The sequence below is a fragment of the Anguilla anguilla genome, chromosome 10 (assembly GCF_013347855.1).
Source record: "Anguilla anguilla isolate fAngAng1 chromosome 10, fAngAng1.pri, whole genome shotgun sequence".
Lineage (NCBI taxonomy): Eukaryota > Metazoa > Chordata > Actinopteri > Anguilliformes > Anguillidae > Anguilla > Anguilla anguilla.
In genome coordinates, this window is record NC_049210.1 from 34,134,959 (window position 1) to 34,160,652 (window position 25,694).

Consider the following 25,694-nt stretch of genomic DNA (forward strand, 5'->3'; position numbering starts at 1 on the left):
ACCAGCTAAAGGACAGGATTAACCTCTAAAACGGACAGAACAGTTCTAAGAGAGATTTCTGGGAGAAATGAGAAAAATAAAAAAAAAGCAAAGCGATTAGATTTTCAACTCTTTCCTGCATCCGATATGCTTCGCGGTGGCCACATTATGGCAAGGTGGCGGATGAAACAGGCGAGTGATATAGCTCAGCAAGCTCAGTTAGCGACTTCGTGTTTTCGACTAAAACAAACGGACTTGGACACACGGCTCAGTTCTCGCAAAGCCCGAATAAAACCGTCTTCACTTCTGAATGTTCAGAAACAGACACCCATAACTTACAGCATCGAGTGTACCGAGTGTACACTGTACACAAACTCTGCATTCCTGTGCTTCAAAGTCTACTATTACGCAAACCTGACATCGAGAGGCGGCTACACAGGTTTCATCCTGACCTACCGCCACTGTAAGGGTCACACTATAAACCACCAATCAGCATCTTCACAGATCGGAAAGAACAAAATAAAAATAAAAAAAACTTCAAACTTGGCACCTCATCCAAAAATGTCCATACATCGTTCATCGTAACACAAAGGTGAAATGTAGGTGGAGTAGTGGGCGTGGCAGGGGCGCTGACCCCTGACCCTTGAACCCAAAAGTGAAAAGCGGGACTGTGGAGTGGGAACTTCTTTAGCGCGCGTTTAACGGCGGCGTGCACGTCCGCCCTGTCGGCGAAGGCGTTTCGATCAAAGTGCCTCTTTGTTCAGTAACGATCCTCTGCGTGGGGGGGTGGGGGTGGGGGTGGGTGGGCGGGGGTTGCTCAGCTGGAGGGCACTTGCACAGAAGCCTCCGCCTCTCTGGGGGTTGAGTGCGTTCCCGCACATACAAACGCACACATGTACGCATACACACACACATACGTGTACACACACGTGTACCTACAATTACCTCTGCATGCGTGTGCACATACAGGGGTATGCATGTATATATGCATGACCATACACCTACACGCACGTGCACCTGCACCTGCACATGTACACACACACACACACACACACACACACACACACACACACACACACACACACACACACACACACACACACACACACACACACACACACACACACACACACACACACACACACACACACACACACACACACACACACACACACACACACACACACACACACACACACACACAGAGCAGAAACCGCTCCGTCTCTCCTGTAGCTCAGCTATGCGGGACGAGTCAAAAAACACGCCGATTGTTCCACTCTCGTCGAATATGGCTCAGTTTCAACTGGGCATAAAAATACAACACATTAAGAAACTATTATATTAAAAATGTCTTTTTACCCTCCCCCCCGCCCCCACCCTCCCATCTCCCCTTCAACACATTCCCTCCATCCGTCCAGAGGAGCCTAAATATATCCTAACGGCCCGGAGCGGCCGCTGGTGCTCGGCGTGTTCTCTCTCCCCCTCTCTCTCTCTCTCCTCGGCTTGCCCCAGGCGTTTGTAGTCCAGAACAGCCCGAGTCCGCCGGCCCTTTCAAACCTGTGCTCCCTTCCTCCTCCCTCCGGACCGCAAAGCCCAGAAACCACCACTGTAAGTCTGTGCAAGACGGGTATGTGCGCGTATGTGTGTCGGTGTGTGCGTGTGAGTATATTTACACACAAACTGGCGGTCCATATACACACACATACATAAGTACAGCGTGCATACACGCGCACTAAACGCTAGTGCGAGTGTACGTGCGCGCACACACCCACACATAATATTATATATTTTCGCTGCACTGTTAATGGAGTTTAGCGAGTCGAGTTCTCTGAAGAAATGGAGAGGGCGAGGGAGACGTCCCAGGAGGAAGCACAGTGGGCAGGAGGCTCCGACGCTGCGGCCCCCCAAGCGAGGAAGAGCGCGGAGCTGGCCGTGTCTTTCCGTGCCGGGGCCGGGGCCGGGGCCGAGCCGAGCTGGGACAAACCGGGGGGCGGGGGACCCCGGGGCCTCACGCCGCCATCAGGTACTGGTGGTAGAAGAGGCCGAAGAGGGAGGTGGAGAAGAGGCAGGCGGCGATCCACCAGGTGAGGAAGGACAGGAGGCCGCGGAAGAGCAGCGGGCTGAAAACGTTCCTCAGGCCGCCCAGGGCCATGGAGAGCTGGGCCACCGAGACAGGGGCCTGCGGGGCCGCGGGGGGGAGCTGGGGCTGGACCGCAGCCGCCACCGCCGCCGCCGGGTCAGAGCTCATGTCGCAGGGCAGCTCCTCTTCGGGGTACACGCCCCAGGTATGGCCTCCTGTAAGGGGGGGGGGGGGGAAACGGTGGTCAGAGCGTAGCACTGACATACACATATATATGCATATTTAAATTTACCTCTGTGCCCGCATATTATCCAATTACGTCGAAATCTGCATTTTACCCGTTTACATCTACATCTGTGTTACACCCGTTCAAGTCCACATCTGCAATTTAGCTGTTCACGTCAATGTGTGCATTTTACCAGTTTGCGTTTCGATCTGCATTTTACCTGTTTGCATCTAAATCCGCAATTTACATCTACATCTGCAATTTAGCTGTTTACACCTACATACGCATTTTGCCCATTTACATCTACATCTGCAATTTACCCATTCGCATCTAAATTTGACGCATTTACCTCTACGTCTGCATTTTGCCCGTTCACCTCTTAGCCAGGCTAATTTAAAGCACGGGACAGAGGTGCTCGCGGTCGCCCCTGAAGAGCCGCAGGGTCTCTTGCTTATTATTTTCACCTTAAAATCAGCGACCCATTCAGAACCGAGACGAGGCCAGTTAACCTTGTAATCAACGGCTTTAACGACCAATTACGTGCAGAGTGACAACAAAAAGACCTGCAAAGCTGCTCTCAATGGGAAAGAGAGAAAGAGCACACGATAAGGTTCGGCGAGTACCGATATAGATGCAAAAAATAACTTTATCGGTATCGAAACAAAGCATCGCTGTATGAAACATGCGGTGGTAAACATATTGTCATGCGCACGTGCCAAACCAAAGGGGAAATAACAGAAGATGAAGGAGCCATACCATGAAACGTGGAGAGCGGCAGTAGTGAAGAACGAAGAGGAAGGAGGGAGGGTCGTGGTGATGTGGTCGTGAATCTGCCCACCCACCTGGAACAGGTGTTTGTGTGTGTGTGTTTGTGTGTGCATGTGTGTGTGTGCACGTATGTGTATGTGTGTCCCACTCAGTGTATGTGTGTCTGTGTGTGTGAAACTCACCCAGTATGTTTGTTTGTGTGTGTGTGTACGTGTGTGCGCCTATGTGTGTGTCCCACTCAGTGCGTGTGTGTGTGTGTGTGTGTGTGTGTGCATGTATATGTATGTGTGCGCGTATGTGTGTGTCCCACTCAGTGCATGTGTGTGTGTGCACGTATGTGTATGTGTGTCCCACTCAGTGTATGTGTGTCTGTGTGTGTGAAACTCACCCAGTATGTTTGTTTGTGTGTGTGTGTACGTGTGTGCGCCTATGTGTGTGTCCCACTCAGTGCGTGTGTGTGTGTGTGTGTGTGTGTGTGCATGTATATGTATGTGTGCGCGTATGTGTGTGTCCCACTCAGTGCATGTGTGTGTGTGCACGTATGTGCATGTGTCCCACTCAGTGTGTGTGTGCCTGCATGTGTGTGAGTGTGTGTGTGTGTGTAACTCACCCAGGGTCTTGAGCAGCAGGGTCGTGTGTAACAGCATGACCAGGGGGGCCATGTACTGCAGCGCTATCACGCACAGGTAATAGAACACTCGAGCCACCTGCAAAGCGACACATCACATCAAACCCCTATTCTTACAGCGCGTTCTACACAGAGGTCCTCACAACACCCTTCACACCATGTCCCCCCCCCCTTCCCCGATCTCCCACAAAAGCAAGCCAGGGGGGGGATGGCGGCAAGGAGAAATACTCCCTGGACAGCATGGAGGAAGACAGCTGAAAGATTGGGGAGGAACCAGACTCGAGAGAGAGGGGGGAGCCCTGTTCTCCTCTGGCCGGCTGAAGGCTAGGGTTCACGGGGGCCAGCAGACACCTCACAAAAAAGGGTTACGAAATGCTAAAGCAATGCTCCTGATGGAGGAAACGCAGCTCCCCCCCCCCCCCCCCCCGAGCCTGAAACTCCTCCTTTAATACAGCATATACACACGCACAACACATGCAATATGGAGGGAGATGAAAGGAGAGGACATCAAATGTCTCCATATTCCTGCGTATGCCGTGGGTCCATTTGTGTCTCGCACTCGTAACTTGGAAATATGAAGGGGCCCATTGTTCCTTCCCTACGTGTGTGTGTGTGTGTGTGTGTGTGTGAGAGTGTGTGTGTGAGAGAGTGTGTGTACTGGCTGAGTGCATGTTCAGCGTTCAACTTTGATTTCAGACATGGCCTCACATCTTATATGCAGGGTTATTCATTAGGGTCTGGGTATATCCATTCTACGAACAGACAAACACTGGCTTCAGCACCAAAAAATGAATTTGGCCATCGCGGAAATCCAAACGGGTCCATTTCCTGCAAGGCAAGGACAGGATCCCACCCCTTCCGCTCGGCCCGCGCGATTGGCCGCTCGCGGCGGCGGCCCCGCCCTGCCACGCCCCGCCACACCGTACCATCTTCTGCAGGTCGACGGTGCTGATTCGCCCCGCCTCCTTCTTCATCTGGGACACGCCCTTCTGCGCCAGGTGGAGGTAGGCCTGCAGGTGGTGCCTCATCATGGCCAGCCGGAGGGCGCAGAGCAGCAGGATGGCCCAAAGGCGTAGCGTGTCGTACGTGTTCTCCGTCATCCTGGGGGGGGGGGGGGGGGGGGGGGGGGGGGCAGACCCACGTGAGCCAATGGCATAGCCCGACTGCACATCACGTGACCCGGGACAACCGTCGCCTCTAACCAATCAAAAAAAAAAAAGCACTCCCCCTCCAATCACATGCGGCTAATTCTACGCTCCTCCATGCAATTCACAGCCTGAAGAAAGACAGCGATATCAAAATGGCCTCCCTCTCATTTGAAGGGCTTGTTACACTGGGTTAAGTGCACCGGCCCCCAAGTCTGTCTCCGTGTACTTTTAGCGCTACTTTTTAGGATCAATGAGATCAGCTTTACCAAAGGGGGTCTCGGGATGAAAAAGAAAGCAAAGTAAAAATGGACACGAAAATGTAAAAAAGAAGAAGACTGCAGAGGTAACTTACAAAGGCACACTCTCTTTTCCCAGAGTGGGGTTCATTATGTAGTCTTTAGTTATTGGTCTCACCCACAGGAGCACCATTATTAGCGGGGCCAGAAAGTTGATATGCAGCAGGGTCCTGGAAGAGGGACAACAAAAAAAAAAATGGTATTATGCGAAGGAGGTGACCCCGCTACCATCAAAGGCTCCTGTGTGGAGTTCTCACATCTCAGGACTCAAAAGAGCCCTTGGGTACCCCAACACGACCTGTTCTCCATCTCGAGGGACAGACTCGACGACGAGACAAAACCCGATTTAAAAACCGCCACCACCACAGCTGACGATACCTTTCAATAACGTGGCTTTTAATGAATTGTGACACTTTGCAATAATCTCATTTCCAATAAACAATATTTGTTCCAGTTTTTTGTACCGTTCAGTTTATACATAATTGATATATAATTATACATTTTAAGTAATATTAATGGCATTATTATAAATAATACATAATCCAAAACGTAATTTAGAATACACACACATGCATACATATATGCATGTATACAGAGTAATTCTATATTATCACTGAAGCGTGCAAAGGAACACATATTTTCACAAAAAATGGGGGGGGGGGGGGGGAGAAGTGGTGTTAAGCCCTTTCAACCCATTCCAACAAGGGGGGGGTGCAGTATATTCCAGAAAGAGCAAAGGGGAGAGGTAATCCAGCCGGGGGGACAAGAAGGCTTATAAACCCCAAACCAGAGGTGAGTGTTGGTGGGGTGGGGGCTAGGGTGGGGGGGGGGGGGTTGGGGGGGGGGGCAGTGAGACCCGCGCCGTAAAGTGGATTATCTGCCCCCGCAGCGAGAGCCGCCGCCGGCCCATGCATCATATTTACACCGCCTGACGCGTCGCCAAATGGAAACCAGTTCCGGACGGAAAAAAAATAATCTACTGCCCCCCACACCCCCCCACCCCACCCCCTCCGCGCTCGCCTATCCCATTCGGGATGCTTTTAGCAGGGGGTCACGCCGACGCCCGGCTCGCTGTGCAAGGTTTGGGGGGTGGGGGGGCGGGGGGGGGTTGGGGTGTGGGGGCAGAATAAGGTGAGGGAGGAGGGAGAAGAGCAGGAGGTCTCTCTCCAGCGTTAGTTCCTCCCTAGCTTCTTCCCTCCAAAGCTCGGCTTAAGTCTTTCTGGACATCACCCCCCAGAGTGGGGGGGGGGGGGGGGGGGGGGGAATAGTGTTGAGTACCGTGGTGAGGATGGAGGTTGAAATTCCATATCTGGGGCTGTTCCCCCCAAATGAATTATTATCAAAAAATGACCAGCAGTTCACCTTAAAATTAAGTCATTTCCAAGTGCGAGAAAAAATTGTGACAGTTATTTGAGAATTTCTTGGTAAGAAGCCGGCAGCGGAGCGTTTGAAATGCGACCCCCGCGGGAAGATACTCGGTGGGCATGTCCGCGGTACTCGCGGGCCCAAGCCGACTCAAAAAATGGCTGCCGTGCCCAAAATGCTTCGCCTGGCTCTCCTCTCCTCGTTTTACGATACGAGGGAGCGCTTATTTTGAGCCCCGCGGCGATGGCCCACATACTGAGCACGCTCACTCCCCCCCCCCCCCCCCCCCGACGCCCCCCGACGCCCCCCCAACAAACACGGCTCGCTCTAAAAGGGAAACCGATCCATGATCAGTGGGGGCCCCTGCCGCCACCAGTTTAGCCCACCCTCCTCGTTCCCTCCTCCTCCTCCTCCTCCTCCTCCGCGCGGTCCGGCGGCCGGCGAGCGCTATTCGTCGTCTTCCCCGCGCGCGTATACGGGGCGGGAGCCCGGCCGCGCGTCTCACTCCATCATCTTGTTTCGGATCGAAGCGCTCAGGCGGGCGGGCGGGCGGACCGCCGTTTTTGCCGAGGCGCGCTCTACGCCGGAATTATCCTCTTCTCCGTCCCCGCGCCCCGCGTTTTTGGCCACGCCGGCGATTGATTTCCGTCCTCTCGGAGAGCCCCGAACCGCGCAGGAACGAGGCGAGCGGCCCGTTTCAGCTCAAACGGACGTGAAACGGAATGCAAAAACGGTCACAGAAAATAAAAATAAAAACCGTCGGTGGTTCGGTTTCCTGAAAAGCTACGGTCCTCGACCCTGGTTCCTGCGAACTCCAGGGCGCGGTAGTTTTTCTATTTCGCTCGCCGCGTAATCGATCGATTAGCCAATAAACTCCCCTCATCTGATACCTGGGATGAATCAGGGATGATTTAAAAGTGAATTAAAAAAACTAGTTTTGTTGGGTTGAGTTGGGAATCCTTGCTGTAGAGACCTCGGAGTCTGGAAGGCTGCTATTTACTTTATTTGTAGCAACTTGGGTATGATTATGGGTATGAGTTAGCGTGTACAAGTATAAATGTTCGAATTTAGAGGTGAGGCTTCAGGGGCTAGGCTATAGGACTTACGCGCTAGGCAATAAGCATTAGGGTTTGCGGGTTAGGGGTTATGGTTAGGGTTGGAAGACAGAGCACTCACTGCGTAACTTTGGCCGTGGTCAGGGTGAGGGCGTCCAGGTGCATCTGAGCCAGCCGCAGGCCAGGGAAGGTCAGGAAGGCCCCGATCAGGGAGCAGAGGAGGGCCAGGATCAGCTTGAAGGTCAGTTTGGAGATGGGACCCCTGGGGGAGAATGCAAAAGCCCCCACTTTATGACTGCTCCTAAGGGCACACACCCTGCACCTTACACACACTCCAAAGCACCCAAAACATGGGGACTTACTGCGACTCCAGACCCTGATTCTCGAGAAACTGCACGGCACTTTCTGAAAAGTTAGCAAATCCTAAAGAAGAAAAGAAAAAAACAAAACCAATAAGGCTTCAGAGCAACTTATACAGCAATTATCCCTTCAGATACAACAAATTCATACAGCTGCACATTTACTTGCGGAAGTACCTCAGGAAGAAAGGTAGGAACCCACCTGGAAACTGAACCTACAAGCTCAGAATTACATAGTCCCATAATCATTATGCAATAACGTTGCCACTGCGTAGAAGAGCGCGAGTAAGCCACTGGCCTCGTTGCCAACGACGACTTTATCATACCCGTTTCGAGCCCAAACTCCAGGTAGTTCTCAGTGACGATGAGGATGGCCATGGCTTTGACGAAGAAGAAGAAGGCAAAGGTGATGCAGAGAGACCTCTCCCCGCCTTCCTCCACCTTGAAGTAGTGAGCAGTCAGAGAGAACAGGACCTTGCTGGGAGATGGCAGCGTTAAGGAAGACTCTTTTACAAATGGCTATAAAGACCCAGACCCAAACAAATCAATAACTGCAACAAATATAAAGAAACGAATTAATTTGAAATGAGTGAAAATAAATAAATTAACCAGCGGCACTTTACGAGAAGCCCAAGGACATCCCTTTAACAATGCTCACATAAAGGCAGAGCTCAAAATAATAAATAAATAAAAAAACTGAAAAAAAAAAAAAAAAATCGATACAAATAAACACTCAGGTCCTCCATTGTTGATGTGATACAAGTGGAAGAAAATACACAATACAAATTACAGCAGTGTCTCATCGTACTCAGGTGTGTCTCATGTCATTCTCAGGTGTTTTTCTCATCAGTGTCTCATGTCATTCTCAGGAGTGTCCTGTCATTCTCAGGTGTTTTTCTCATCAGTGTCTCACGTCATTCTCAGGAGTGTCCTGTCATTCTCAGGTGTTTTCCTCAGCAGTGTCTCACGGCATTCTCACGTGTTTCTCACATCATTCTGGTGCGTATCGTCATTCTCAGGAGTCTTTATGTTCTACTCAGGTGTCTTGTCATTCTCAGGGTCAGAGGTCAAAATCCACGGCTCCAGAATCGAACCGCGTGCAGACACGGGTGCAGTTTGCTGCGGTGGCTCATGACTTGAAAACCGTCGTGCGAAGTACGCGAATAGGCTAATTCGAGAACAAAGACCAGAAGCTGGTCGTGTGCCCGTTAGACACCGCGACCGATGATTCTCTCCCCTGCTCTCTCTCAGGGGCGCCATCCTCTAAAACCGCAGGGAATCTGCTGACTCTTCATAATGGCCCCATAAATGCATTAACGGCAGTGGAGGACACGGCCCTCATCAGAGGCCATTATGAGCAAAGAGGACAGCCCTCCCAAATCGCTCTGCCCCAAACCGCTCCGCCAACCCCTGCCAGGATCATTAACGGCGGCTCTTTAAAGAGGGGGTCGACCGCCGATTTTTACGGTGGCTTCCCGGGCGGGACAGGGCACGGCAGGTTCAGCTCAGACAGCTCGTGGAAAGCCACTCCCCCTGTCCTATCCCTGTCTCCCAACTATTGAGACCGGGCCAGGCTGGCTCTATCGCATATCAGACTACTCTGCCTAAGCCTTCTGCTATTGGCCAGAAATTCATTAAAGTAGGGGGGGGGGGGGTGGAAAAACACTTGGATGAGAGGGGTGGGGGGAAACTGAAAATCAGGATAACTGATTTTTTTACTCGGTCAAAAACACTCGAGAAGACTTATTTCCCCTCTTCGGGGAGGGAAATGGAATGGTTTAACAACGTCAACAAAACATTAATTCTTTCGAGTGGTTTCCAGAAGCGCTTATTACCGCTGTAAAAAACTTAAGAAAAAAGGTCTTGTCCCCCCCCCCCACCATCCCAGGTATATTATACAGTACGGACACACTCAAGGACTTCGGCTAGGAGCCGGATTATTAAAGCAATGGCCGCACCATTACACACACTTCGCTGTATTTAGCCTGTTTGTTCCGTCGCAGGTAGTAGAGTGGACTCTCGCAGGGTGGTAATTGGGTCAACCGCCCAAATGGGAATAAGGTCCCGCACCATGTAGTTAGGGCCCGTTTTCCCCAACGCTCCTTTGACAGGCATAAATATAGTTTACGCGGCGGAGGCCGGGGCTTCTGGGATACAGGCGGGGAGGGTTAGGCGCTCCGGAGGCTGAAATGAAGCGGGAAGCGAGCGGGGTCGCGTCGGACGCCGGGGCCGCATCATCGAGTCGTCTCCCGCCCCCTTCTCCCCCGCCCAGGTAAAATGGGTTTGGCGGGCCGTGAAAATCGGGCGGGGAGGACGCGACTCCCGCCGGTCTCTTCCGCGGCTCGGGAGGCCTCCTTGACGAGGGAGAGATTGAGCCCTCGGGTCGGCGGACCAGGATAATGGTTATGATCTAGCGACGTTCTGGCGGAAGAAAGTAGCGGGTGCGAGCCGATGGGGGCTCTTCTCCGCAGTTAACCAGGCATCCCGGTCATCCAAGACCGACACGTGCACCGAATTCCAGACCTCCGACACAAGGAAAGGTGTAAAAATAACACATCTTCCATCTCTCCTGTGTAACTTCATAGTAATGGTACCGTGAACACTCAAAATCAGATGTGCGTAAAATCTTGATATTGCAATAAAACGCATCACAAAACCTACATGTATATTCATTCATTAAAAATGACACTAAAATGACACTACTGAAGTAAACCAAAGACAAATGAATAAAACCACTAATAACATCAACCTGACTGCAAACCGTCTTCTGAGCCCCTTATAGAAATTAAGTACACATAAGTCCGTGTGAAATACATTTGTCACATTCGCAAATATATTGAAGCATAGTTCCTTCCCATTTCCCAAGGAAACCACTGCTGTTTACATTTAGCCTTGCATGGCTTCCTGAGGAAACAGTTGTTGCAGTAATCCTGTGTGAGCCTGGCACGTGCCTCCTATCCCCTCATTTCCTTATGGCTAACTGCATACGTCACCAGGCCTGCTAAAGGGCTAAAGGGGACCTCGCAAAAAAAACATCACAAAAAAAAGTTTGGCTAGGTACAGTCTACATGTCCTGAAAGAAACAGGGGAGTAAAGGGTAAGGGGGCAGGGGTGTGGAGTGGATGGAGGGCTATCCTTGAGCCAGAAATCTTTTCCCTCTCCCCCACCCCGAATGTTACGGAGGTCTCATCAAGGATACATCACAAAGGCCAGAACCAGCAGGCACCACACCACACTGATGTTCATCTCGCCGCTGGGCTCGAACAGGCTGTAGTAGATCTCTGTAATGAGGTACACTATCGTGGCCGCCACTGTGAAGTCCACCAGCCACTGGAATTCGGGGAAGTAGTGCAAGGCTAAAAACAGGGAGGACATGAAAAGGTTATGGCGGGGGGAGGGCACTGGGGTGTTTTTTTTTTGAAAGTCAAACGCTTCAAAGGGAGCAGGGAGAGAGCCGCCATGGGTGCTGCAGTGTTGAACAACAAGGAAAAAAAAAAAAAACAGAAAGCCACGGTACAGGGAAGAAAAAAAAAAAAACTTGTTTCAATCGAACATGTACTCACAACTTTACTAAAACGAATACGGTCGCCATACCTAATGTGTCCACTTCCGAGATGGTCTTAGTTTCCAACTGCAGGTCAATATCCTTGGGAATGGTGAGTGGCTTGTTGTCTATGTGACCATTGTATTTCCTGAATAAAATAAAAAAAAGAAATGTCCATTACAGAAACCCCACAAAAAATAGAAAATGCCATATTCTCGCTGAAGTAACAAGGAGAACCGTCAGATAGTGTGTGTGCACAAGTGGACAAACAACCCCAACGTTACAACTTGCTACAGAGTGGTTTAACAAACAGCAGGCAAAACCCACATCAAAACGAAAGGAAGATGTAAAACGTGAACATGGTGGTGTACATAACTGGGCAACAATTTTAAGGTGGACTTGTATGGGGTTGTTGGCCTTCTCATCCTGCTGAGTCATTGTTCTAATGCAGACCTTGGGCCCCGCAGCTGCATATGGAATGCGGACTGCGCCAGTGCGGACTACAGCCGACATCCCCACAGGGCTCCAGCCCAGCTCAGAGGTGGGAGGGCTTCAGCTAGCCGGGATGATCGACTCTCCCGCAGACCAGGGACCAGCGCTCTACAACGCCAATGCCTTCAGTTACCAGTAGCGACTGTTACATCAGCAGTAGAATGTTCTGGCAAGAATATTCTAAATCACAAATATATACTGTAAATGGTTAATAAGGCATTTAAAAAGATGCCTATGGAAATATGCTTATATGTTCTTCTGGAAACACTAACAAGTGGTGTCGTTCAAGAGGCGAGGATGAATACTGCTTTCCTCTTGTCAAAGCCCACTTCCTGTGGCCCATTTGGCTGCTCCGGCCAGAAGGAGCCCGCAGAATCGATGCGTTTTGCACACGAGAGAAAACCTCACTCGTTATTTTCATGGCCAGGTATGATCGAATCTGACGGGGGAAGACGGACTCCAACTGCTGCCAAACCACGGGAGCGTTTAATAACCGTCACAAGCCGGAAAGATGAAAACCCCAAACGAGGCTGTCCGTTTACCGTCACCGGCCATTAGAAATCCTGTCAGCCATCTTGCGAACCCAGCACACGGTGTTAAAGCGACGGGAGCGCGAGGACGGAGCGGCATCCTCTGAGCTGGCCTCTCCTCGAGCAGCTCTGATACCGGCAACCTCGCTCTGCCCAACGACTGGCAACCAGACCTCGCGTTTGGACAGCGTGGGGCAACCCCGCGGAAAAAAAAATAACAAAAAAACTGGGAAAGCCGTTTCCAAGGGTAACCAATTTTGCGTTTGTAAAGTGGCATGGGGGGGAAGGGGATTAAAAGAATCCAGACAAGGAAAAAAAAAGGGGGGTGGGGGGAAAACACGAACATGAACCAGATTTCCCATCATCCTTTTATTCTGAATGCGATTTGGGGAGGGGGGGGGGGGGGCTCCTTGTCAGAGGGTGTGGCGCTGGCCCTCGCGCCCGCGCGCCCCGTGGCGGAGTCGCAGCTGTCCCTGGGACCCCGAGCCCTTTTCTTCTGGGCCTCCCTGAATCGTCCCCTTCCCGCGCACTGTTTGCTCAGCCCGTGCGCCCCAGCCGGCCGGCGGGTTGGCGGGTTAGCGGGTCGGGCGGCCCCTCTTTCAGGATAAAGCCCCTCTCTATGACACTATGACAACACGCTCTGGCGGCATTCATCGCCGGGCATCTCGCTGGAAGCCCCCCCTTGGTGGGCGACGGGTCGCTACATGCTAACAAAAGCTAACCGAAAAAAAATCATAATAAAAATGCATATTGCAACAGCATGCCGGCAAGAGCCTAGAAATTAATCTTTTCCGTCTTATTCTTTTTTCCCCTCGTTTGAAGAAAGTTTTTATTGAATGGGTTTTTAATCAGCTTTTCCAAGGCACTCGAAGCGACAGAAACAGCACACAGACCTCCCACGAAACATGGCTTTCACCTGAGTCGCACCCCAGCGAATCGGGACAAAAGTTATTTTGTGAAAACGCGCGGCCCAGCAAGGCGAAAGACGCTCTAGTTTCTCCGACTTTGTCAAACTCTCTTTTTCACCACCTTATTTACACTCTTCTGCCTTGTTTACACTCTTTGTCAGACAGCTTGACCTTTTGCCCTTTTTACTCTCAGACAACAAGAGAGAACGAGGAACAAACACTAATCTTGAAACTCCGTGACTAAAGTATTGCTCCTGAGTGTGCATTTGTGTGGCCATGTTTGTGCATCTAACAGTTTCTGAAGTCGTCTGTCAGTACTCAAATGTGGAGTTTCACAAGCCTCTCTATAGACCCAGTCCATTATGAGCCAGCTTTGGACTCACGAAACAAAAAGGGCTATAAAAACGACGGGTCACTCGCCGAAGTTCGGCACGGCGGTGTGGTCGGACAAGCCGAGAACAACGGAACTCTCCGGGCCTCTCGCTTCAAACGCTCGAAGCCCGGCGCTAAGCGCTAACTCCCTCAAACGCGTCTGCCTCGTCTCTCCGCCTGCCTGAGGGGGGGGGGGGGGCGTCTTCTCGTTTCCGTCCTGATGAAAGGGGCGCGCGGCGCATCGATCCGCAGCGGCGGCGGCTAGCGCTCGGCTCCCTACCTCTCCTTCTTGTTCTTCCCTTTTTGCTGCTTCCCGGCGAGGCTCCTCAGCTCATCTTCGGTCGGGTGCTGGTACCACCTCAGACTGAAAGGAGGAAGGCGCGATGCAAAAAAAAAAAAACACAGTCACGCGGCGTGCGCTTTTAACGGAGGGAGCAGAACACCGGCGAGGGGAGGGAGAAAAGAGAGGGAGCCGGGAGAAAGAAGGGAAGATGTAGAAAATGAGAAGAAAGAAGGAAAAAGTGAGCAGGGAAGGAGAAGGGAAGAGGATGAACAGGGAGAAAGAAGTGAAATTATAAATAAAAAAATGAGAGGAAAGAAGCAATGAGTGAGCAGGGTGAAAGAAAGGAAGTTGTAAAAAAATGAGAAGAAAGAAGCAACGAGTGAGTAGGAAGGGAGAAGGGAAGAGGCTGTACAGAAAGGAAGAAGAGGTTGAGCAGGGTAAAGAGGGGGAGAGAGAAAATGAGAAGAAAGAAGGAAAGAGTGAGCAGAGAGAGAGAAGGGAAGAGGATGAGCAGGGAAAAGGGGAAGAGATGTGAAAAAGAAACGTGAGGAGAGAAGGAACTAGTTTGAGCAGGGAGAGAGAAGAGTAAGATGAGGAAATCAGCTTTAACAGAAAGGATAAAGAGCAGGTAATATTAACGGTGTCATTGAAAATCCTACATGGCATCGGGTAGATTTCGGTTTAACCTGACCTCAGAAAATTTGGATAATTCAACAATCTTAAATAACCGAATGAAAGTATTTTGCCAACCCATTGTGTATTCTAATGCAGTGCATGCATTCTATGCATTTGACTGTTACTGACAGCCACTCATTCTACAGAGTGAGATACTGAAACAATGAACTGGCTCAGTGGTACCCCATGTTTTCAACAGAGATTGCAGAGCAGAATCCACCAAGACTAAAGGGGAATTACCAGCACTCCGTACTTTCCTGGCCTCAATCATAAGACAAAGAAAAATAAAACGCGACTGTCTGAATACATCGCCGTCCGATTAGGAAGGGAATATGGGCACAAAGAATAACCTCAGCATTATTCTTAGACAGTCAAGTATCCTCAGTGTCAATATGCCGGCTCAAATTTCAATTTTACGGTTCACTATTAACAACTAGGCACACCAATTAACCAATTCGAAATTACAAAAGCTTATGTTTAAGCATTATTCATTTAGAAAAAAAAAAAATGCAAATAACGTGTGTGTCACAGCACTCGGCAAATCAATATCTTTACATTTTTTAATGACAATTTAGAAGATAGTGGCTTTTCAAAGCAGTCTGATATCCGTTAGCGCTGAGCTTAAATACACTAATTTGCGAAGAAGCTTATGAACGCTGCGTATCTTTCAAACCTCAAACTTTCGAGGAAACCCGCGAGTCGCGAGAAGCCAGAGGTGATGCCGTTTTAGGGGACTGATGCCGTCTCACGGTTTTCATGTTTATTTATTTATCGGTGAAAACTTAATTAGGCAAGCCTCCGGAGTGACACTGCAGGCCTCGGCTCGGGCCAAACTTTTCAGAAAATAGTTTAACAGACCAAAACAAGCACTGATGAATTATTGAGCACGTTCAGAGCCCTGTTTACCGAGGAGGGAGGAAAAAGAAAGAAAAAAAAACCCCCCACACATACACACATGTGCGCTAATTAGAGGAAATGAGGCTAGCACTTTACTTCTGCGTACTCTTGGGGTCCTACAAATATTTGATGATGCCCTTTGGTTTCAGTTTCCCCGTCTTAATGATGAATTTTTGAAATCCTCCTCAGCCTAATAATGAAAGAGGCTGTTCACGAGTACGGTAAATAAAGAAGCACTCCGTCGCACATCGTCAGGATTGCTTTCAAATTAGGCTGAAATAAACCATGAGGTTATAAAAGGGAAACCGCAAACACACGCTTATAGCATTTCAGCATTAAAGACTTGTAGCGATGCTGGCACATAAATGTAAGACATTAATGTCCCCAAAAGTCTCATTTACCTGCCACTGCAGAGTAGCCATCTTGCAAAGGAGTAGTGAGGTATGATCTTCTGAATGACACTGGCCATTACCATGGTAACAACCAGCTGCACGCCAATCACACCCTGGTAAACACAAGGAGGGGAAAGCACTTTTAGAGGAACAATGAATGTTATTTTATTTTTTAAAGGAAAAACACACAAACTGAAAATTCAATGAAACGAGAGTGAAATGTTAATGGAGACTCCTACAAAAAGCATTTACATCTACATAACCTTTATAGGGCATTGTTTTTACAACCGAGTAAGAAATGTAGTACTGACAGATGCTGTAGATGCGAGAGACATCCAGCTCAATAATCTTAACACCGAAAGCCGCTGCCGTCTTGAAACCAAAGCATCTTCATTTGACGCTTCTACTGAAAATTCTATAAAGGCTGCCTCCGTCGAGCGGGCGGGAGCCGCCGGCGCTCGAGTGTGCTAACCGCTACGGGTCGCATCGAGTGCGGCGCTGCAATTACGCGTCGCCGCGGCGAACCCGAGAGGACGGCTACCGTCGATCGGCCGAGGGCCCGTCGACACGTCGCCGTGACCCCGTGACCCCCAGCCCACGAGCCGCGGCGCTCGGGCACGTTTTAGCGACACTTCTGCTCGGCCCCGTAAACATCACCCCTGGCCTTAACCCACTTCAACGCGCGGTTCGTTAGGTTTACCGAACGCCCACCCGATGCATTTTACCGTCGGTATTATTTGGAGACATCGCGCGTCGCCTGGCCTGCCGTCACATAGAGACATAGGTCCAAAACATTAGTACGCCATGTATCTATAAATTTAAAGCAACGCACCATAGGTCTGGGACCACTTATCAATTTATTGATAATTATCGATAGCATTAATGTTGTGAAAATAATGAGAACTTATCGTTTTCTTCCCCCATGCATAAATAAATGTTCTGCACATCAGTTTCTGACTGAATGCGGATCAATAAAAATCACCACAGATGCATGGACACAGCTATGCAAAGAAGTTTGGTAAGGTGTTCAGTAAGTCAGGACAAACTGTAAACAAATTCAGGTCCTGAATTTAATAATTCTTTAACTGAAGAGGATATTGTTTTAAGAAGATTTCTTCTAGTTTCAGTCTCATGTTTAGTCACGGTAACTAATGCCTCTGGTGCAAAAACTACAGGATATGAACATAGACATATTTGAATACTGAACTGTTGAATACATTTTCAATTAAAATAATAATAAAAATAATGATATTCATCGAAAATTTTATCCCAATTTATCGATTCCTCAAAATTTCTTATCATTCCAGTTCTAATGCAGTACAACTTTGACAGAGTACATCAGACAAAAAAACACTGAAGGGTTCCCAGCTATTTAAGATGAATAAAGTGGACACTCAACTGATTAGATGATGATTACAGCAGCATTTATATTCATCTTTCATTTGCAAAAATTTAGCCAACTTCAACTACACTGCGCCTCTTTTGCAAAACTCCACAAGTGGTACAAACCAAAGAAATCAAAAGCTCTCGACTGATTTTTGATAAGATTAGGGAATAACAATGAAAAATGGGAAACAAAAAAAACCACAAATGACCTACAGCACTGCTGACCTCCAAACTCACTTAAGTGCTGAAGTGCTTTACTTTTTCCTAAATGTTTAGCTAACAGGGAGAACAATGGCTACTGCTGTGCTGAAGTAGACCAGTAAAGAGTTCATGCTGAACTCCAAGAAACCAAGATCTCAGTGCATCTCCTCTTTCCTTTACTCTTTACCTTCTTCTCCCTCCACTGTAAAAAAATGGTTATGGATTTTTTTTTTCCTTTTTGGAAGGCTCAACAAATCTGAACTTGCAAACCAATCTTCTGAGACACTGCAAAAGTTGCCATTTGACACGCACCAAGATGAGAGTGAGACAGAGAAGGAAAGGGCAAAAGGGAGACAGAGGGACAGGGAGATGGAGAGTGGATGGAGATGAAGAAGGGAGGGAGAGAGAGAGAGAGAGAGAGAGAGAATATGAGAGGACCCATAAAACTAGTTCCCCACAGGATTAACTGAAAATATTCGGGAAACAATTACATCAGGCGCCTGTAAGCCACTTTGGAGCTCCGCGCTTCGGCTCAAGCGTGTTTTGATAAGAATTAGGCCGAGCTTTTTCAAAGATAATCATTTAAGACAGCGCTTTCTCTAGGCTTCGTTCAGTACAGCAAACAAAACGCACCTAGATACTCTCCCAAGACCGACATAATTCTGCTATTTGTGTAGTCCACATAAGAACAAGCAGGAAATGGGGCCTTTTTTTTTTTCACCAATTTAAAATATATGATTGACTACCACAATAACAAAGAAGTGTGAGCAGTTTATTGGCAGCACGGAAGGCTGCTGTCCGCGTTATAAGAGTGTGTATCATTCTGTCTGGCTAAGAGGTCCCTCGGTGTGCGGCTTCTGTAGGTCCATAAGCACAAGCCTAATCCACGGCTTCCCGAACTTGCTTTTTCAACCGTTTTTTTTTTTTGTCGGCACCAAAACCGCAATGCTAAGATAAACAAGCTGTGAAATAGGCCTCATCAACACTGACAGAAAGTCGTTTGAAACGATCGGACATCGCTTCAGTTAGTTAGCTCTTTGAAATGATCGGACACCTCCACAGTCTGTTTGCGCTTTGTAATGACCGCACATCTGTACTGTCTGTTAGCTCTTTGAAATGATCTGACTCCTCTACCATCTGTTAACTCTTTGTAATGACCAAGCATCTCGACTGTCAGTTAGGTCTTTGAAATGTTCGGACATCCCTACTTTCAGTTAGCTCTTTGAAATGTTCGGACATCCCCACAGACAGTTAGCTCTTCAACATGATCTGACGTCTCTACTGTCAGTTAGCACTTAGTTATGATCTGGCATCACTACTGTTATGCAGCCCTACTAAGGACACATGCACCATTAAAAAATCAATCCGTCCCACCTCCCACCCCCCAGAGAGCTTTGGTAATTAGGATAGTCAGATGAGTTCTTAGACAATTACTACATTCATGTCAGCTACAGAGTTTGCATAGATACCCTTGGAAAGGGGATTAAGAGTGATTAGGTTTGGCTGTTGGATTTTGATAGAAGTGACAGGAAGCTTTACTGTAAGCAAACCAAAGTGACGACACTGGTCACAGAAGCTAAACATCTGTTTGAGGACACCAATTCCCAAAGTGGCGTTAGTCCATTAAAACACAAACCGATGCAGGAACTCTGCTGCACTTTTTCCAGATAGACCAGGCCTAACGCGCAAGGCACAAACTCTTCACAGAGCTCAAAACGGCATCACAGGGATAAAACGAGCGGACATTTCAACCCCGTGCGCCAGGTTACCGCCACGTTTAAACCACCCGGCAGTAACCACGGAACTCTACCTTCGCCAGACAGCCCCGTAGCTTAGCAATCACGTCGGGGCAGCAGTCGCACTGGCGTCGAGCACCAAACCGCACCGAAAGGCTCGGGAGCTTCGGGGAGGCCTAATTGCGGTCGGCGTAGCGCGTCGCGCCTCCGCCTGTTCCGCGCAGATAGAGAGGCGCGCGAGGACGCGGCGGCCGGGCTAAACGGCGTTTTATCAGGCCCCCGGGAGTGGAGCGGGGACTCCTTTCCCCCGCGTGCGTCCCTCAGATAACACCCCGGGGAGAGGGGACTGGGAGCTTTTTTTTTCCCGGGCCCCGAAATTAGGACTTCCCGCGGCGGAGGAATTGGGACAAAAAGCCGCACGGCCTCTCTCGTCTCCTCGGCGACGGGAAAAATCGAGCGTCTAGTCGAAACGGCTGAAGGAACAGGTACTTGCGCGGAAACCGAACTATGAGAAACACGAAGGCAAAAAAAAAAAGCAAGATAATAGTCATATTCATTTATCGTGCGCTGCCGAAGGCCTTCGAGGACCTAAAACAAATTCAGCGACTGCGGATGGATCCATTGGACGCGCTTGGATTGGAGTTTCCCCAAAAAAGCAGAGGCTTTGTAGGCAAAAGAAAGCGCCCGGGTTTCACATTTCTGAAGGTGCTACAGTAATGGGGCACCTCCCTTCAGAGAGCCTGGGCAGACCCCTAGAGCCGGCCTCGTCATCCTCACGCCTTGCAGGTGAACTCGGGCTCCGAGCCAGCACAGCACGGAAGGCTCCGGTCGTCCGAGACGTCGATGCCGCGGTCCGACGGTCTTCGCGCACGTCCGGCTGCTCTTGATTAGTATGATTCACAAACCGAGCAGCTTCTCAATCACTTGTGTGATGCGCGTTTGAGACACAGGATATCAGAGCCTGTATTCATAGAGAATTGTGTGGCGTTCCACAGTAGGGGGGGGCTGGCCTAGTATTAGCTTCCTCCTGTCCATATCATAACCTAATCCGTTATGAGCTAAGGCATACCCAGTCCTATACAAGCGCTCCTATTTGGAGATGCTACGTGTGTAAAGGCCGAGGCCTGCTTCAATTCTCTTCCACGGCAAATCTTAACGAAGCCTAGCAATCAGCGCCAAGAAAACAACTGAAACAATTCTGTGAAAGGAATGACTGCAATGAACCAGCAAAGCAAACCATCAGGTCCCAGTAACACTTCAGTTTTAACATTGACAAAGTGTAATAAGTAAAGAAATGGCAATAACCGCTCATAACCTAGGACATAGGCTATACAATACCTCAGACATACCTCAGAAGGACATAGCCTACATAGACATGAGTAGCCTACTTGTCTCTTGAAATATAGTACAGCAGCTGAAAAAAATATTACCGTAAGTCCAATAACAGAAAAATAAATCTTAACATGTGAATGTTTGACATAACCATGAGGCGCTTTTGCTTACAAGTGAAAAAAAAAAAAAAAACGTAAAAAAGCATCTCAAAACCGTCGAGACGATAAGTCTCAGAGGATGGCAGGGATAAGGCACGGAAGCCCTTCAAACATGTCATTATCATCTCCCGCCAAAACCGGTGACGCCAAATCCTCCCCCCCCGGGGTGGGCCGTCACTCCGAGTTAACCCCGCCGGGTGTTCGGGAAATACGGGAAGACCCGTCCCGGGGCCGCTCGGCCTCCCCGGCACGGCGACGGAGGCAAACTTCAGCGACGGCCGGCGGATTCGGTCACGCGATGAGAAGGAATAAAAAGCCGTAAACATGCAGAGCAGGAGAAACGTGGGTGAGAAGGTAAGTGTTGGTTTATCATGTCTCCGATGTGCATTTTTATTGGCTCATTTTCCCTACACCCCCCTCCCACCCGTTTCTCCCAACAACTGCGTTGGCCAACCATATTAAGACTTCAACCCCCCACCCCCCCGCCCCTCCCCACAATCCCGTTCTGCACATCAGCACATTTCCAGGAACAGCGGTATTCTGTTAAAACACACGGTAATGCAAGGGGGGGGTAAAAAGTAATTTGCTTCCCCGAATCCCATCTGAGTACGGGAGGGATTTGAGAGGGATTTGGCAAAGAGCTGTTTTCTGCAAAATAAAAGCGCGGCGTGCCAGGTCCGGCGGTTTCCCACCGTCGCGAGGGGCGCGGGCGAGGGGCGGTCGAGCCCCCCCACCCCGGGCGGCGTTCGGTCATTCGGCGCCCTCAAACCCGCGGTCGGTGTGCTCGCCGGTCGCTCAGACGAACGGGGGAGCTTTTACGCGCCAATTTATTTTCAGACCCGAAAACCTTCAGGATGGTGCTGGAAATGAAGTCTTTTCTTTTCTACAGCGGGGCGTTGGGACAGCGGTTGCACGCTTTGCGAGGGGGGGGGGGGGGGGGGGGGGACTCCATCGATCGAGCTGAAGACGGTCGCCGGACTCCCGAGGAGGGGGGAAATTAAACCAGTGTGCGCCAACTTATCTCTCGGGGGGCCCCCGTGACCCCAAACACACCGGGGCCAAATGAGGCCAGAGGGGGGCCCCCCAAAAAGATAACCACCACCCACCTAAGTTCAATCACTCCACTTTCATCTCCTTCATGAGCTCAACTGGAAGAAGACCCAGTGCCCCCCATGCTCTCCCTACCCCCATCTCCCCCCAAAAAAATAAATAAACTAGACTTTGGAAGCTACGTTACTGAAAAGGCACCAATGTCACTAGGTATAAAAAATTATCTGCAGCGTTTCAAAAATGTGGACATTTAAAACTTCTCTTCCACCCAACTCGTTTCAGGAATTACAGAATTTGGGGTTAATTCATTCACATGTTTTGCTGTGGAAAAACACACACTTTTATTACCGAGACGGCTGTACAATTACACAGATTAGAGTGAGAACAGACCAATGACATGGCTAAGAGTCATGGCTAGCTTCAACATGCTACATGTATGAGTCAAACACCTGTAAAGTCCCATCGCATGAACACAGCATTACAATTTTTGAGCTTTTCCATTCTAAATGAATGCGCATCGGTCTGACTTGATAAATAAAGTGTAAATTTGTAAGAGCTAGCAAACCGACAGTTGCAGTATCATACTTGCAGCAGTCAGCTTGCTGTCCATGAATGACTACAGCTTGACAACACTTATAGTTTAGCCTCTGTATTGAATATAATTTAGTAGTTGGCTAGCTAGCTATCTGTGATAACAAACATGCTGCGAGACCATTTTGACCTAAAACCAAGATGAATTTCAATAGGCAACCCGTTTGAGGCATTAGAAAGACGTGTTAGCTGCTAAGTGGTATAGGGTAAGGGACATTGGCTGGAGTAACGTTTCCACTGCAATGGAATCACATTTTTGGTTACTGTACAATTGAAGGAGGTGGAAAATTCTCCTTGGGCGATTTCCCTCAGCGCAGGGCATTCAAACTGTGTAATGCTCATTGCAGTCAAAATGTGGGTTTCAAAATATATGTGTATATTCTGCTCATATACAAAGGCCTACAAACCAAAAGCATAATGAATGAATACTGTATGATAAATTAATAAATAGAGCATAGTCCCAACACATAGTTGTACATATATAGCCTTTGAGGGGAAAAAAATGTCAGGTAGGCATGTATCTGTGGAGTAATCGATCAGTCAATTACTTGTACCCATCCTTAGTGTAAGCCCACAGAAACACGCAGAGAATCATTGTTCTGTGAGGTCACAGTTTGCACATGCTGCAGGGTGTACTGTGAGGTTGCTCAGGTGCAAACCTCAGCCCATAATCCAACAGGTGCCATTAATCTACATTAATCTCTTTCTGCACCTTTAAAGTTACGTAACGCGTTTTTAACAGCACCGCTTGCACCCACACAAGGTCACAGGATCTGCGGTATGTGCACTCCTACAATGAGCATCACTCACTGATGATAACAGATAACACGCGAGCAAGTGGAGCAGGTGCAGCAGTTGGAAGCTAATAGGTGTTGGACAAAGCTAACCACTCCCATGCGAAGAAGACTCCCGGTTATAGCTAGCTGAAGACCTACAATATTAAACTCCTGAATGTTAAAATGAATGGTCGCAAACAAGCAGGCTATCTACCATTATCTGTAACCTGTCATCACCCTGGCTAAGATCAATGCAGCTCCGGCCTGTACTGCACTTTTAATGCTTTAGGTCCATTTTAAAGAGCACAGGACTGTGAAGGAGTGACACAATTAATCAGACTAATCAGTTTGAAAAATGCTCATTAAGACAAAAAAAAGATGCTATTAGTAACACAACAGAGCAATGACTCCACGTACCTGCAACAAATCAATGTAGCCTAATTCCTATACAGATCACCTTATATGGATGCAAATACTCTCAAATTAAAGATGACAGACTGTCCCTTAACCTTATATTCATTGTTTAATTTAAAATACGGTGTATAGAGTAGAGGCAAAACAACAAAAACTGTGTCACTGTCCCAATACCTTTGCACTTAACTGTATGCAAACTCTAAGGAAATGAATCGCTAAGGCACTGTTCAACAGTTTTCCAACCAGCAGAATGAGAAAATAGCAGTGAAATGAGAGCACAGCCTTCTTCCTCAGACCACCAAAGACACTGCAAGTTTTCTATAAGCAAAAAAGTATCCAACAACATAAATTAAATCTATTTTAATTAAGACAAACAAACAGATGCTTTGCATTATCAAAACATCAATCCAGACATTATAAAACAGGCTCATTTGGAGTTTGGGTCGTAAAATAGACAGCCAATCCATTTGTAGAATTCCACAGAAAAGCACAAAGGCCACACCAGTACAGTTTACACCTGCACCCCTTGGGGTATTACAGGCCTAGTCCTGACAATTCACAATTAATTTACACAGCAAACAAACTAATGCTAATAACACCTGATGCTTATTTTCACCATGGCCAAATTAAGACAAGTCATTAATCAAGATACAGATGTGCATAGGTGAAACACAACATAGTTACACTGCAAGGGCTGCACAACATGGATGTCCTAAACCAGGAAAGTCTGTGGCTTCCAGTGGAGGGCAAGTCGAGGTCACACGTCACCTTGTCGTGCAGGTGAAACGCACCTCAGCATGAATCAGCGTCCTTCACAGCATGCACAGGTCGTTCTGCACAGGAGTTTTGGCCTCGTACCAACCTAGCCCACCCATATCATAATCCTAAAACGGATTATCAATTAAAACGCATTTCACACTTTAAAGCAAAACAGAGGTTTAGCTGGCTGCAGTAATGTCAGCGAATGTTAGCTAACGGTCGATGAAAAGTCAGTCATTTCTTGCTAGCTAGGTGGCTAGCTAACCATTTGGTTAGGGCCAATGAAAGAGAAAGAAAATGCAGAGCGAATCACATATTATTATAACTCTTAATAATATTGTCATTTGCTTGACACAGGAAATAATGCACTAATATAGTTCGCCATGGCATGCAAGCTAGCTGGAGAACTAGCCATATACCACCACGCAGGTACACCTCCATCTCGCAAGCTACCTGTCCAGCGTTAGCCTTATGCTGTATGTACTCACCATGTTGTTGCACTGCAGGAACAGACTCTTCAACACCGACTGTCACACTGAGCACCCAGAGTCGGAAATCAAGCGGCTCGGAGCACATATGCCTTTTTGACGTAGGTAATACCTAGGAGTAATACGTTTGATTATTCAAATCACCTCCTCGCTCAATTTTAATTCACAGCCCATTCCACAATCGATTCAACCTCAGCTCCAGTGTTTTCAACTGTTGTATGTAGAGGTCACGCTAAGACTCCTGGTACTTAGCTGGCCTTTACATTTGCCTGTCGCGCAGCACCAAAGCGTCATTGCATCGTCTGACGTAAAACATATTTATAAGGACGTTTCCACTAGAAATGGGCTCCTTCTCTGTTAAAGTAAAAATTCCCGAGTCGTTTTCTTTTTAACGACTTTTATGTTGATATTTTTATTTCGCGTCTCCTCTTTTTATTTAGGCATTAATTTTGATATCACTGTGAATATGGAAGGACCCCACTGTCAGAAGCAGAGGTGAACACACGTGACTTTGTTCTGCCGGTTTGCTAGCTGTGAGGGGTCTCCTTGCGTCATGCTGAATTGTTGATGAGAATCTGGTTACGCTGCCGTTACGCTGCGGTTGTGCATAGTACTGTATCGGAGTTACGAATTATGTTTCTTATCCAGAATTATCTTATTTCCTATCTTATCCTTGTATAATCTCATACAGATTAAAACACGAGGTAAATTAAAGCACGAAGTCAGTGTTTAGATTGTAATCAATAGTGTACTGAGCCAAACTGAAACAGATGTATCGCGATTGAATCTCCTTTCCAGCGCTAAAC

The 25,694-nt window shown here is 48.4% G+C and overlaps 1 protein-coding gene across 1 annotated transcript; it reads right to left on the reverse strand.

Annotated features, from left to right (window-relative positions):
* Positions 1-1,112: 1,112 nt before the first annotated feature.
* tmem161b (transmembrane protein 161B) lies at positions 1,113-25,137 on the reverse strand. Its single transcript, XM_035435839.1, has 12 exons — positions 24,889-25,137; positions 16,007-16,110; positions 14,031-14,114; positions 11,499-11,596; positions 11,104-11,260; positions 8,231-8,382; positions 7,908-7,968; positions 7,667-7,807; positions 5,182-5,295; positions 4,608-4,782; positions 3,664-3,760; positions 1,113-2,274 (listed from the first exon to the last, which is right to left on the reverse strand). Exons 1-12 carry the CDS (start codon positions 24,889-24,891, stop codon positions 1,988-1,990), a joined length of 1,473 nt encoding a protein of 490 aa, XP_035291730.1. The 5' UTR covers positions 24,892-25,137; the 3' UTR covers positions 1,113-1,987.
* Positions 25,138-25,694: the final 557 nt, after the last annotated feature.